This window comes from Hyposmocoma kahamanoa, unplaced genomic scaffold (genome assembly GCF_003589595.1).
Source record: "Hyposmocoma kahamanoa isolate Upper Pololo Valley unplaced genomic scaffold, ASM358959v1 98972, whole genome shotgun sequence".
NCBI classification, from domain to species: domain Eukaryota; kingdom Metazoa; phylum Arthropoda; class Insecta; order Lepidoptera; family Cosmopterigidae; genus Hyposmocoma; species Hyposmocoma kahamanoa.
The window spans coordinates 1,392,440-1,407,796 of record NW_020655740.1 but is presented as its reverse complement, the minus strand read 5'-3'; the positions used below and the strand labels follow the sequence as shown (position 1 = coordinate 1,407,796).

At 40.6% G+C, this 15,357-nt stretch overlaps 1 protein-coding gene across 3 annotated transcripts in view; it reads right to left on the bottom strand.

Moving 5' to 3' along the window:
• Nucleotides 1-15,357, bottom strand: part of LOC113238949 — a 48,490-nt gene that overhangs the window by 30,274 nt on the left and 2,859 nt on the right. For all 3 annotated transcript variants that reach the window (XM_026475804.1, XM_026475805.1, XM_026475806.1), the window contains exon 2: nt 14,032-14,653. In XM_026475804.1, coding sequence (XP_026331589.1) covers nt 14,032-14,653 — 622 coding nt within the window. The remainder of the gene's footprint in view (nt 1-14,031; nt 14,654-15,357) is intronic.

Genomic DNA, 15,357 nt, shown 5'->3' with positions numbered 1-15,357 from the left:
AAGATTCCGGGTGTTATTCAAAGTTTGCCTTTTCCGAGGTTTAAAACATTACTCAAACAAAAACTACGTATGAAGGTCATTTATTCTTCTTACGTACCTTCTGCTTTTTTGTGTGACAACAATCCATGGAAGTGACCCGTTTAGCTTTATATTTATTTGTTTACTACTTGTGCCCGCTACTTCCTACGCGCAAACACACGACACTTACGGATCCTACTAATATAAATACATAAAAAGGAAACTCTATTGGCTGGTACACACATTCCCCACCATACTACATCCCCACTACATATATTCAATGATGTACGTACAACCGAACCGTCGGGGATTAATTCATAGATTTCCTAAGTTGCTTGCAGCATCTGACCATGCGATTTTATTAAATAAAGTTTTTGTCCTCAGTTTTATAAAAAATCATTTATTATCACACCAATTCGTCCATATTTGTTAGAAACAATAATGTCATGCGCTAAGTTCGTAGAAACAAGGAGGAACAATTATAATAATAATAATAACATGTGGGATGTGGCCTCCACTGAAATAATCCCAATTGTTTTGTCCGCAAATGGGTTAATTCCAGTCAGCCTTTCTAACAGCTTGAGGCGGTTCGCCGGTTCTTAGACCTGAGTCCCTGGCCCCGGCCGACGGTGCCATTGCCTGTGCAAATGTAGGCCTGGGACCTCTGCGTGGCAGTTCGGCATGGTAACTGTTCGGTCACGGAGGCAGTTAATGATTTAAATTAAATCATTGTGTCAACGTGTAACACGACAACGTGAACCTACAGAAGACAGCCGAGTCCATTCTTCATGCTATCCTCCTCAGGATAACATTGGTGCTACCACGCAGTTGCAACATCTGTGACGCATTTTCTTGCGCAGGAAATTCGCAAAAAAAATGCTCACCTGAGCACCACCTGCGCACGCGTCCGCAAACATAGGCGTTGCAAAGGCGAGGAAGCGAAACAGAACCCTAAAGATGTTGTTGTACATTTCACATATGACGTTGTAAGTCAGTTGTGTGAAATTGGTCCACATGTATAAAAATTCCGATCACCTAGGAAACCTCAGAGCCAACATGACACCGCGCACCGACAACGCGCTGCGCTTCGTCTCAACATCATCATGATCTCCAGACATTGATTTAATAAATTGTGCTAAATACTTAAGAGATACGATTCAAGGGTACGCCATTTGGAAGGAGCGGTGGAAAATTATTTAGCCCTTCATGTTTAAACCCAAGAAACTAGCTCTTCTTTTCATTGTTGAAACCTAACTCAATGCCTCACGGCATAAAATATATCTTAAACTTTCAGCATTTTTCTCAGGCCACTGATCGATTGACTTAGCAGCACAATATCATCGGCATAGCTGATATTATTAACACTAAGGACGCGTTCCCACTATTTCGTGACGACAGATAGTCGTGCAGTTTACAGTGTCGCGACCTGTATATTTAAATGAAGTTGTTCACATATACATAGAACGACACGATTAACTGTCGTACCCCGCGCCCTCGGCTCGCTTTGCAATAGCGTTGGGTCGGAGCCGGTGATGGGCCCGGGTTTTAACCTGGCGCTTTGTTAACGCCGGGTTTAAATCGGGTTAAGCCCCATAAATACCCGAAATCGAGCGCAATAGTTATTTGTTCAACAAGAGAGCAAAGCCGTTTTTTGGTGCGAGTGCTGTTTTTGAGTCCTGAGCAAGCGAAAGATTCTATAGTTGAATCACGAGCGTAGCGAGTGATTCAGAATTAGAATCTTGAGCGAAGCGAGGGACTCAAAAATACGAGCTGCAAAATAACTTTGCTCTCGCGTGATACATACAACTTTTCACCTCAGCAGCGAGAACATATATATATACTAAAGGGACAAGTAATAAAAACACGTCATGAAAGCAAATGCATCATTGTATATTTACAAAAATACAGAATTTAAAAAAAATTAAAAGTGGAACGTGAAGTTTGTACAATTCTGTAGATTAAAAGTTACTGTTTTATTTGGAACAGTAATCGTCGTAGTGTTTGCTACTTGAGTAGTGGTCGAGGTTTCATTATGAGTTGAGCTGGATTGTGACCCTTCCCGCACCGTAAAAGTTGGTGATTCTGGGCGGGTTTGGGTATGATTCGCATCACTGGAGGTGCTAGGTTGTGCCCAAGAATGCGAAGTCTGTTTTAGGTTTATCGAATCTATAATACGTCTTTAATTGACGTTATAAATTTAGCATATTTTTATTGCAACACTTGCTTTATTTTTAATGAAAATTGTAAAAACTAAATTATCATAGTATAAAATCGTATTTGTATTTCTCACATAATTTATCTTTTAGATGAATTGACGAGTTTCCGAACGTGCACTCGTTCAGCCATTTTGTGGGGGTCTACTATGTAGCTTAAATATCGAAGTACGAATAAACCATAATTTTCTTTTTCCTTTTTCTTGTAATGAAGTGAAAGGGACGGAGCGACTGATTTTGAAATATGTCGAATTTGTATTAGACCCCTTCGCATTAAATGACAAGTCTCCACTTAAAAAGCAAAAAGCTACTTTCTCTCACGGGAGTGAGCAAAATAAGATTTTGCTCAGTGATTTCACACAGCAAAATAGCCTTGTTCGAGCTGCTGAGGTGAAAAAACTATTTCCAACTAAATATTTGTTGTGAATTGAGTTTTGTTCAAATTTAATTAAACGTATTATTACAAAATAATAAATTCTTAAATAGTAACAAGGGTACTAGGTATACAGCAGTTTAGTAGCAGTAGAGCTCCTTGTGAAAGAGTTCGTCCAGGGTAGCGCTTAACTGCCATTTTACCTATTTCTGCCGTCAAGCAGTAATGTTAAGCATTACTGTGTTCCGGTTTTGAAGGGTAACGGTTCTGGTGAGATAACAGGCACACGCGACTTGTTAACTTATGTCTCAGGGTGATGGGTGCAGTGACAGTGCCCCTCAAATCGTTGTGATTTCAAGCTCTGAGTGGCACTGTAACTGATATGGACAGGCGTGTAGCGTGTAGCTTACCTTCAGTCCCGTCACTTGCTATGTATACCTAATTGATGATGTTATTTACATTTCTGCACATAACTATGTTTAAGTTACATTATATTTAAATGGGTGTGCTTCACTTGTGACAGATTAAAAAAAAACTTAATTTCATATACTTCTCGTTTGATATAATATTCAGATTTTTAAAAACATTTTATATAAAGCTCTTATTATGTAACAATAATTTCATTTATCCGTACCTGAGAAGTATAACACTGTACCGGGTTCGATTCCTTAGTTTTATTTTCCGTATGAGGGTAAAAAATGAAACCAATAAATCCGAAAATTGAATTCATTATAATAATTTTAAAAAAAAATTACAATTTAAAATTTAAATTTAAAAAAGGTACATAAATTTATTACAGGTCGTGGTAACGTGCCTTAAGACTTTAGGCTTTCTGCTTCCGAGTATGGTACTCCCCTGTATATTTGCCGGCGCAAGAAGGGCCGCAGGATGAGCAGCAATTGGTAGCCGTTCCGCGTATGTTGTTACGTCCTAGTCCGGACGTAGTCAAGCTCCAGGTGTAAGGTAACTATTATCCCGAAGGTACCTTTCCAACCCGAAGGTAACTTAATCCGAAGGTAATTCCTGCAACGGACAACAACTGGTAGTAACAGACCTTTTGCCTCCGTTCTGAAAGCCCACAGACGGCAAAAGAGAATTAGAAAAGCACCGTAGTAGCAATTGCCGGTGGCGCGACCAGAACGGAGTTGTAGTTTAAATTGTGTAAAAATAGAAAAATAAAGAATTTAGGTAGTAAGGCTGAAGGCCGAGACGTTTGCTTAGTGCTAGAAAAGAATAAAAAATAAAATAAGCCAAAGAAAACAACGTCTGGCGAAAAAGTATAATTACATTTGATCATTGCAGTTTGAAATTTTGATGATGCAATCTTCAAAATGTCTCAAAGCGTATGGTACTATGGTTCAAATTTACGTTGTTGTTATATATATATATATACAACAACAATATATATATGTATATATATATATATATATAAACGTGCTTTGAGACATTTTGAAGATAAAAGCGTTACAAGTGTTTTGTGTGTCATTCAACTTACCCTAAAGCGGGAACTTTCACTTTCACAACTGTTTAAGTACGTTTAATGTGATGGGAAGCAATAATCTTCGATTTACAATAAAATTTTGGACATTTAAAATTGCGTAACGGATTTTTTATATCGGGAGCGCGGCAGAGCCGAGCGTGAAATGGCACTGAAGTCGTTCTGACGCTGTTTGAAGAGCCTGACCGCGCCGGCGCCGGTTACCGCGCTCCCCTCTCTGCGTCCGTCATTATTCGACTACTATTTCGAATGCAACGTAAGCTGCCATAGATTTAAGCATATTTGTCAATGGTATATCGTGGTTTTAATGTTTTGTAATCAATTATCATTTAAAAATATGGTATATTTATTGAAGAAATATTTGTGTTCAATTTTTAATACCGTTAAATTTAAAAAGATTTATTCAAAAATAGTTTAACAACGTTGTAACGTTCCGTTACACTGCAACTCCATTTTTTAAGATTTTGGGTTTTTAACGGTATCCTACATAATTTTTCGAGCTTTATCGACCCATAAAACTGTATCTACGAAATTCGCATTGAGTTCTTTAAAAGTATTTTGATGACGAAGTATTTCATTGTAAGTTCGAAGTTACAGTTCAACAATTTCTTTTATATCTTTACTAAAATTGACTGCAATTTAAGTAAAGATATAAAAGAAATTTTAGTGTAAGTGTAGAATTACAGTCTTATGCCGCAAACACTCGTTTGAATCGCGAGTGCGTCAGGGTGTTGTCTAGTCAATCCTGGGATTTCCTTACCCCGCAGTGCGAGTGGAAACGTGTACACAAGAGCCTATGTGAAATTCAGTTTTACAGGTACCTGCGGATATTCAGTCAAATTAAGTTCTCATTCGAGTAATGATAGTCTGTCTGCACAGCGAGTGCTATCTCTATCTACTGACCCGAGAGATTGGGAGTTCCGGGGAGACTACGGGCTCCCCGATAAAACAAGGGTACAGTACAAGCATCCGAGCCAAGCCCTCCGCCAGTGATACGCCTTCACGGGCGTCTCTAGTGGACCCGGACTTAGGTATTGTCTCGCCGGGGTTTGTAGTTATCTGCAGGGATGAACGCGTTCGTACCACGCGCAGCTGGCGTGTTTTAGTAGCGAGCTAAACGAGGACCTAAGGCGAAGAGATGCGCGGGACACGTGAGTTGCCCTTTAAGTCGGTCTTTAAGCTATGTCCGGACATTATCGCAACACGTTACGACCGGCATCTTCGGCACTAGTCCGGAGACCTAGTAGAGGATGAGCTAGACATCCTTCGGTCACTCCAGACGCAAAGGTTTTTGGGAACTGGAGCGACGTTTCGGCGTCGGGTGGTGAGCATGCCTACAGCACCGGTACCTATCTAGAACTATTTTTCAGAGGGTGCTGTACGAGCATCCGGGGCAGCTCACCCAAGGCACTAGGCCTTTTGAGTACCGGATGAAATCCGTGCAGACGGGCTGTCCCTGTGCGGGCTTGCTCGCACACGTGCCCTTCTCTATAACCAAGAGGTTGAGAGTGACGATCACTATAAACAAAACTTATGTATGTAGAAAGATATGGGGGCTGTCTGCACACCTATACGAGAACAATGAATTGGTAAAGAATTCTCAGAGATCTAGGCAAAATATCCATCAATTATTTGACAGATGAAAAAATTTCGTTGACACTCCCGCGCTGATTCTTATGCTACAGACGATAACGATTTCGATTTTGATTGGCCGCCTCCTTAAGCCAAAAAAACTTTAACTGCCTCCGTAGCCGAACGGCTACCATGCCGCCGGACTGCCACGCAGAGGGCCCAGGTTCGATTCCCGGGCCGGGAGAAATATTTGTATGACCTACATTTATTTCTCTCGTGAGTTTGGGTGTAATTTGTGGTTGTCTATGTGTGAGTCCATGGCACCCGCGACACAGGGTTTCCCTAGTGCGGGGCTATGTTGAGTGTGTGCGTTATTAAAAAAAAAACTTCGCAAGTGATAGACCACTTTACATAGTACACGTATGTGACTCCACATTATCAGGAATTGCCATTTTAATGCAAAAATAAAAAAAGTTATTTCGAACATAATTAGAAACTTCTTCATAAATTAAAACTTATTTTTAACCAAAGTAACCTTTGCCTGTATCAGTCATTCCATCGTACAGTCGGTACCTACAATGGTTTTGTATTTTTAATTCTGATTGTAGGCACCGGTTGTGTGATGGGATGACTGATACTGACAAAGGTTAATTTAGTTAAAATAATAATAATAACAATAATTTTCATGTTGTATTATTCGTAAGGTGTCACATTACATTTCGGTAAGTTTTTTCTATTTGATTTTTGTATAAAAGAACTAGTTTTTTTGTCTTAATCTCTAATTAACAAAGTTTGAATATTAGAACATTCTGTTATTGAAAATTAATCAGTTTTATTTTTATGCCATCCTAAATGTTACACATACTGCGTTTTGACACAAACTCGCTTCTCCCGTAAAATTAAAAAATGGCAGGTACACGGATATTATATTGACAATTTAGACATTTTTTACGTGGTATAGGTAACACCACTTTCTTATTTAATAATATAATAATCGTAGTGAGAGTCGAGTGCCAAAAGCGAATTTGTTTGTTTCCGAACATGTTTTCAGCGAATTATATAATAATTAGTATATTATATTAGACATATCGTTTTTAGAAATTGAAATATAAAATAATTTTATAAAATACAATCAACATTTATTTAGCTTTACACGTATGTACCAAAATCAATCATATACTATATTAACAATTTCTTTTTAAATTCAGATTTGAGTCGTTAATATTTAGCTGTACTGGCATTTTGCTGACTGAAGTTTAACATCATGATTGTTCATAAAAATGAGTGTTAGTGTAAGTAGGTAATAATAATAATAATAACGCACACATACATACTACATACAGGTACATAATTGTTATCAAAAATAGAACGTTCGTTATATGAAGTAATATACTTATATGAATTAATTACTTGTAATAATTATATTAAGTTAGTTATGTTAATAATATATTTGTGACATATTACACGCCCTATTCTTACAAATATCTTACAAAGTGTTTCTTCAGCAACGATAGCGTAATTTGCATAACGCTACCACAGGCTGCCGGTCGCGGCAGCGTCGCCCTGCACCACCGAGTCTTTTTAATCATGCGCACTTTAGTTTATTTATCATTACGTCTTGCGAGCTGTGAATTATCACTGTCTTGGACCAATCACCATCGAGATGGCTACTTTATTGTCTATAAAGAGACAAACGAAATTACAGAAATATCCAATAAATGAGAGGTCACAATGGAATCGAAAGTATCTCGAAAATGGTCAGAAGTATGATATTGTCATTGCATATTTCAATGTTTAGATCATATTGACCCTGATTGCAGGTACTCAATTCGATGTGCGCAACTTACCCACTGCTGGGTCGTATCTTCACTTATAATATATTTCCGAATCTGACGTAGAACGCGAAAAAAAAGCATCAAAACACTACGCAACAATGACTGTCGATCTATAAATTACATGGAACAAAATCATCGTAAAACTGTGACGTCTGTAGACAAGAGCCCTACATGACGAACGCTGCGTTGCCTAGTGTCCTGTAGGGCAACTAACTAAAATCAATAAAATGTAGACGAGACGAATAACGGTTTGCGGTCACGGGACGGCTCACGACCTGCCTTTACGATCGTGACGCGGCGCTTCAACACGCGGGCTTAGTATAAATAATAATAACCCTTCCACTAACTAATGATGAGTGATGAGCACGTTACTTATTTCATAACTGGCATCATCGACGCCAATGCGGATGGACAATGTCCGACTGGGATATAAAAAGCTGCGGTAGGTACTGGGTACGGTGAATCTCTGTTAAATGCGAACGTACGAACTGTATATGGCAGGTTACTTACGTACGCTCTAGCTGTTTTGTGGCGATCGGCGCGGCAGCCCATGAGCTCGAATGGTCAAAGCTTTGAGCGTGGTGCCCGCAACGGTGGCGAGCGCACACTGACCGCTCTACGCCCTCGCCACCACGTGCTTGTACCACCAGACGACCTCACACCGCCCGATGCCATACCCACCCCACAATATATACATTCCACTAGAGACGTTTCATTTATTGAATTGTTAATTATACGAACACATCCCTCGCACAGGGAGACCAACACAAAGGAGGAACCACTTTGGAACACTATATAGGTACGTGAAGAAAAAGAGATACGCCATTAACTCAGCGTATTTATAAATCATACGATACCGTAATTACTCTTCGTCGGGGATAGTGCACAGCCGCGTATACAGCATTGGTAAAGACGCATAGCAATACAAGACCAATTTTACTGGAGAGGGTTTATCCTTATTCCTTTGTGATTTCAATTGCTGCGACTTTAATTTTTGCACAGTAAGCATTAATTTATGTTGTTTACGGACTAATAGCAATAGATACCCGTAAATTATGCTAATTTGTGTGCTTTGGCCACGAACTGACTGAAATGGAATTTGTTTTATTGCTTATTTATTCAGGGGCTTTGATCGTTATTGAACGTGTCAGCCCCATCAGAAAACCCACAGAACAATAAATACAGTAGAAGTGGTTAGTTGGCGTCTGACGCGTGCCACCTATAATGTCTCGAAAAACCTATCTGAGCTCAATCCGCCATTTTCTCTTTTTATGGTACAGTCGTGTGATTCTTACGTCTGAAATACTAGAAAAATGCCTTATTGTACTGTTTCGGAGTGAAGGTGAACAACATTGATTTTATGAGTCATCCCGCGTACAGTCGCGACCTGGCACCTTGGGACTTATTTATTTTCAAAAATTAAGAACCCGTTACGCATTCAACAATTTTCATCACCTGAAGAGGCTGTCGAAGAGAATGAAAACTATATTTCAGAGATTGTCACGAAGGAGTGGCATAAAAATGTTTTCAAAATTGGTTCATTCGTATGAAAAAGTGCATTAACGCTAACGGAGAATATTTTGAGAAACAATAAATTCATTTCTGACCATTTATAGTATTTTTTTCTTTTTCATTCCGGAAACTTATTTCAAAATCGGACGGTCTTCTGAATTTTCAAATTTCAGCCGAACGTATAGCCTTCTCCTTTTTTTTGAAGTCGGTTAAAAAGTCACACAGCTGTCACCGTATTATCGTGCAATATTGAAATAATTTAGGTAGTATTGATATTTTTATACTATTTGATGTAATTTTGGAAACACCGAGCGACCGCTACAGTTCTTTAACTTAATGGCGCTTGCGACCATCCACAATATGCAACGCGAGTGTTTAGTGTGTGGAACACGTCGCGTAGGACAAAACAAACGCTGTCATTCAACGTCGATTGACTTTAATTCATCATCTGTGATTGTCAATACACGTTTAATATCTGCCAAACGCTTACGCCATCCAATGGTATTTCTAGCAGAGCGTGGCTCTGCGGGATAATAATTTCGCGATGAAGAAATAATTGGAAGAAAATTAAATAACGTAAAAATGTCCGTTCAACATCGGATTGAACCTTTCAAAAAGTATAATTACGACACCTGCAGTCTTTCGGAGTCGAGGCGCATAATTGCGATTCACAACTGGTCGATCGGGGCTTTTGACATTTCTAATCGGAACAATAGCTGATTTAACTCACAAATTAGAAAGATACAGTAGGAATCAGGTTCATCTTCTCACTCAGAAACCCGTCTGATTTCGAGACTACCAGATCGGATCGATTCCGATTAGAAGCAAAATCAGGACGCTGGTGCATCCAAGCCCAGGCAATACTCATTAAATCATAATTACGGAACTATGCCAGCGGTAAAAAAAATACTGGCAGCGGATGCTAAAGACATATATTAGCACGTTCCGAGCTACTTTCTTTTGATCTCTTACTTACTTCGATATTTAATGTGCAGAAATGAAAACAAAAAGTGTTAGCTCTTCAACAATTGTTTCATTTACTACTTACTCTAATAATCTGACTCTTACATAGCGACGCGCAAAATAATTATAATTAATATTGTGGTAGGAATTAACAAAATAGTACAAAATGGGATTTGCGTACTCTTACACTATATTGTGGGTAAGAGTACGCATGTGCTCCGACAATAGTACGCAACCCCTTTTTTGATAGGATTTCGTTTTTCGGACTCTGTACGCGCGGATTCTTGAAACACATCGAGCTGCGTACTCGCACATTTCACCCATTTCAGAATAAAACTGTTGAGTAGGTTCCAAACACATTGTTGCAAATGACCAGAATCTGCAGTTTGTCCTCTAGACAACTTTTTGGACGATTCGGTAGAAATTCAATTTTCAAAACATATATAGGTATTATTGGAAATGAATCTATTTTTCCGGATTTAAATCGCGTAGATTTGTCTTTTCAAACAAACCAACGTTTCGGGCCATGTTCACGGTTGACTGAAACTGAACGTTGGTTTGTTTGAAAAAACAAATATATGCGATTTAAATCGTTAAATTTAAATATATTAAATTTAAATTCGTGGTGCAGAACTAAAGGAGTCTATCAGTACGTAATAGTTTATGGTAGCTATTTTCTACAACTGCACATAGTATGGATAAGGACGTCAATATAACTAAATTTGTGAGTTTTAATTGCAAGTCAGTTACAAGATCCATAGAGGGCGTAAGGCAATTATGTAAAAAAGCGGACGTGGTTGCTCTTCAGGAGACCTGGCTTCTTCCGCATGATGTGGCGTTTATTGGGACTATCGATCAGAGTTTCGAGTTTATTAGTAAATCGGCGGTGGATACATCAACTGGTCCACTGAGGGGGCGACCGTATGGCGGAGTGGCCTTAATGTGGAGAAAAGGAGTGTTCTCATCGGTGACAGTGGTGCCGTGCGTGAGTGCAAGGCTTATAGCGGTTAAATTGTGCCTCGCGGATAGCTGCTCGTTGGTGTTCTCAGTGTACATGCCTACTGATAGTGTAGATAATTTAACGGAATTTACAGAGGTGCTTAGTGAAATGAATGCCATAATCGAGGCTAGTGAAATAGAGTCGGCTATTATGCTGGGCGATTTTAACGCGCATCCTTCGGAATTATTTTATAAAGAACTATCTGGTTTTTGTGATGAGCAACGGTGGCTCTGTGCCGACGTGGTCAAGCTAGGGTTATGTTGTGATACTTTTACTTATATTAGCGAGAGTCATAATTGTAAGAGGTGGCTTGACCACTGTCTTGTAACGGAGGCAGCTTCGGAGTGTTTGGTTGATGTAGTGATCCATTACAATGTCTTTTGGTCAGATCATTTTCCTTTAGAGATTAGCTGTAAGTTGGGTAATGTAACCCCAAAAACTCTGTACACTAGAAATGTTACTGATAAAGTACGGTGGGGTGATAGAGATGAGCAGCAAATACTTAAGTATAGTGAGATATGTAATTATCGGTTAAGAAATATTGAGTTTCCAGCCGAATGTAGAAATTGTTCTGATAAAATCTGTAATATGTTAGAACACAGGAGTATTATTGATAGAATGTATCAAAATATTGTCACAACATTTAGAGATGCTGCTGAAGTCACTTATGTTTTAAAAAAGACCAATGGAAAGCATAAAAAGGTAGTAGGCTGGAATAAACATGTTAGGGAGGTTCACGGGGAAGCGCAGCTCAGTTTCCGGACTTGGGTGTCGCAAGGTAAACCAGTTGTTGGAGAGGTTTACGACAGAATGTGCGAGACTAGAAGGTATTTTAAGTCCAAGCTGAAATGGTGTCAGGACAATGAAAATCAAATTAGAATGGACATTTTAGCCACCCACCATTCCTCAAAGGACTTTAAGGGCTTTTGGAAACACACTAAAAGGATGGAACCTGGGGCTAGCATCCCTGTGAGTGTTGAGGGTCACTGTGATCCAAGACAAATCGCGGAACTCTTTAGAGAGCATTTTCATGTAGATTCTCCCTTAGGGCCGGTGATGGGGGTGCTCGACGCTGCGCCTGAGTCAGGTGGTGATTATAAACGTTTCACCAGTAAAGAAGTCGCTGCGGTAATTCACGATTTGTCGAGGGGAAAGTCGCCGGGCCACGACGGACTCAGCGTGGAGCACTTACGTTACGCGGGTGTACATCTTCCCAGAGTGCTGGCTTTGTTTTTCAATTTATGTATAGGGCATACGTATCTACCTCGGGAACTTATGGAAACCATTGTTGTACCGGTACCAAAAAGCAAAACGGGAGATGCCTCCGACAAGAATAATTATAGACCAATTTCGCTGGCAACCGTGATAGCAAAGGTGTTGGACGGTTTGCTTGATCGCATATTTGAAAGGCACGTGAATTTGCACGAGGCACAGTTCGGGTTCAGGCCAGGGCTGTCCACTGAAACAGCAATTCTGCGACTCAAGCATACCGTTCAATATTACACTACTCGGGGGACACCAGTCTACTCTTGTTTTTTGGACTTGTCGAAGGCATTCGACCTTGTGTCATACAATATTTTATGGGATAAACTCCTTAACGAAACCGGCACGCCCAGGGAATTTATTAATCTGACAAAGTTTTGGTATCAGCATCAAACCAACAAAGTTCGATGGGCTGGTTCATACTCAGGGGAATACAGGTTGGAATGCGGGGTGAGGCAGGGCGGACTTACGTCTCCACGGTTTTTTAACTTGTACGTTAATGCACTGATTGATGAGCTAAGTGGAGCCGGAGTCGGCTGCTCAATAGACGGTAAAATTGTTAATAACATAAGCTACGCCGATGATATGGTTCTGCTTAGCCCATCGGCCAGGGCCCTGGAAGTATTAATTGCAGTCTGTGAGAGGTACGCGGTGTCCCATGGCCTTAGGTATAACTCTAATAAAAGCGAACTACTTGTTTTTAAGGCAGGAAACAAATTGCCTAAGTCTGTTCCTCCAATTAAGCTTGGAGCAGCTGTGTTAAATAGAGTTCACAAATTTAAATACCTTGGGCACTGGGTCAGTGCGGACCTCTCTGATGACCTGGAAGTGGAAAGAGAGCGTAGGGCATTGTCAGTGAGATGCAACATGTTGGCGCGCAGGTTTGCACGATGTAATGCAGAAGTCAAAATAACTTTGTTCAAGGCTTTCTGCCAGACTTTCTACACGTGCAGCCTGTGGGCCAAATGTACTCGCAGATCGCTTGATGCCTTACGTGTGCAATATAATAATGGGTTTAGGACACTGCTGGGGTTGCCCCGGTTCTGCAGCGCGTCTCGTATGTTTGCCGAGGCACGTGTAGATAGTTTTCAAACTATCTTGCGCAAAAGGGTAGCCTCAGTGATGCGACGCGTAAGGGACAGCACCAGCGGTCTCCTAAACACCATATTAGAACGAGTAGATTGCCCGATAATAAGGCACTGGAATGCATGTCACATGCGGTCCAGAGTAGCCTTATTTAATATTAAATGATTTAATTTGTTACTAACATAGTTAATAAGACAATAATTGTTACTAACAAAATATTAATCTTGATGTATTACTAACAAAATGGACCTGAGATGTCTGAAAAAAAAAAAAAAAAAAAAAAGAAATCCGGAAAAATAGTTTCATTTCCTATGTGTAACAATCGCGAAAACCTATATTATGTTTAATTTAGTATCTATATCACTATTTGAAAACACCAAAAAGTAATACGAAAATACATAAAAATGTTCAGGCCCACGCAGCGCAGTTTTTTGGTTTTCAATAATATTTTTTTATATTTTTCCGCACAACAATCTCCAATTAACTACAAAATGACACAGAAGTTATGCATATTGTAAACAACTTCGCAGCTGTCTACATTACGTACCTGCTGTTATCGGATTATGCGTCTTCTTAGATTAGGCTGCCCTACCTTAGAGTAGAAAGTGGTCACAAGTATGTGTTAGGAATCGCCTCATACAATCGTAAATAAGTCGCATAATTTTGTATAAAAACGTTTCCAGGTTTGATGTAAGTACCTTTTCGTCTAAGAAGCCGGGCGAGTGCAGCACGCGCAGTAAGTGTGCGCGGACATAGACGGGCCCGGCGCACTTTACGCACCCCCGCGGGCGGCGCGTGTCGGGAAGTGGCCCTTCCCCGACAGCTGAGTTCCGAGTCCGAGTCCACGCGCACACCACTCGCCACCGTTGTGTTCATATCAAGCGGAGGCAAGGCAAAGCGCTCGTTAGGAGGTCGACGTGCCCAAGCATCTAACGACGCGTCGTCCGATGTGGACGCGTTCCGAGGCGTCGGTAAACGTAACGGCGGCAGAGCACGGCCATAGGGTACCGGGCGACGCATTGAAAAGTCATCACGTCCGGAGCGCGAGTCCAACCGAGCACTCTCGGTCGACGACGAGAAGGCGAGCGAGTTCCCGACAGAACTGAGGTCGACAGTCAGGAGACGGGACCCGAAAGTGTGTGGATCGGGACGGCGCCAGAGCGCGGGCGCGCGCCTCATAGCGCTGGGAGGACTAGGGCTGGCGGGTGCGGGCGCGTCAGATGCAGGTGCAGGTGCGGACGCCGCCGTCAGCACCGCAGGCGGCTCACACGACAGCACGCCGAATGGGTGTGCGAAGTAAAACAAGCACAACGGCCGACCCTGTGACAGACGAAACCGTGTTAAGTAAAAGTACTTAATAGTCCGATAATCGTCAATAACAGATTAATTTTATAATAATATCTCTTTACCGTAGCCAAACGTAGTTTGCCTAACCTGTCACAACAAGTACCAACATAATGTTACCACCCTCAAAACATGTTTACTTAATTTTAAACAATACAAAGTTTAGCAACTTACTCATCTACTTAGGTTTAATTTAGGTACATATTTTTTATGTAACTTGCTCTGTACCTCACCGGACGGCCGGAATCGGCACGGCCTGCGGCGTGTGGTCTGGTTTAGATATGAAAGAATCCCCCAGGGGATCGCAGTAGGGGATTCAAATGGACGGAGGGAAAGAAAAAAGACAATGGAAATGCCTTAAGCCTCGATTACTATGGAACCGCTGTCGCCAAAGCTCCCTCATTCATAATTGTGAACACTATGATATCTTAATAATGATTGGTCGTAGTTTCTAATTTAAACAGAAATAACAAATTCTGGACTATTCATATTGTTTAAACTTTAACCTGTTGGCTTAGCGTTGAAAGTTCAATTCTTGTTGCTCGTATTCCAAGTTACGACATTGTGATTTTATATTGTAAGCTTGGCAGCACATTGATTGAGGTTCCAGGTTTGAAACCCGATTTGGGCCAATTTCGTAAACGAACAATTTTAAGTAGGTCTGGTCTGGATATTCTGGG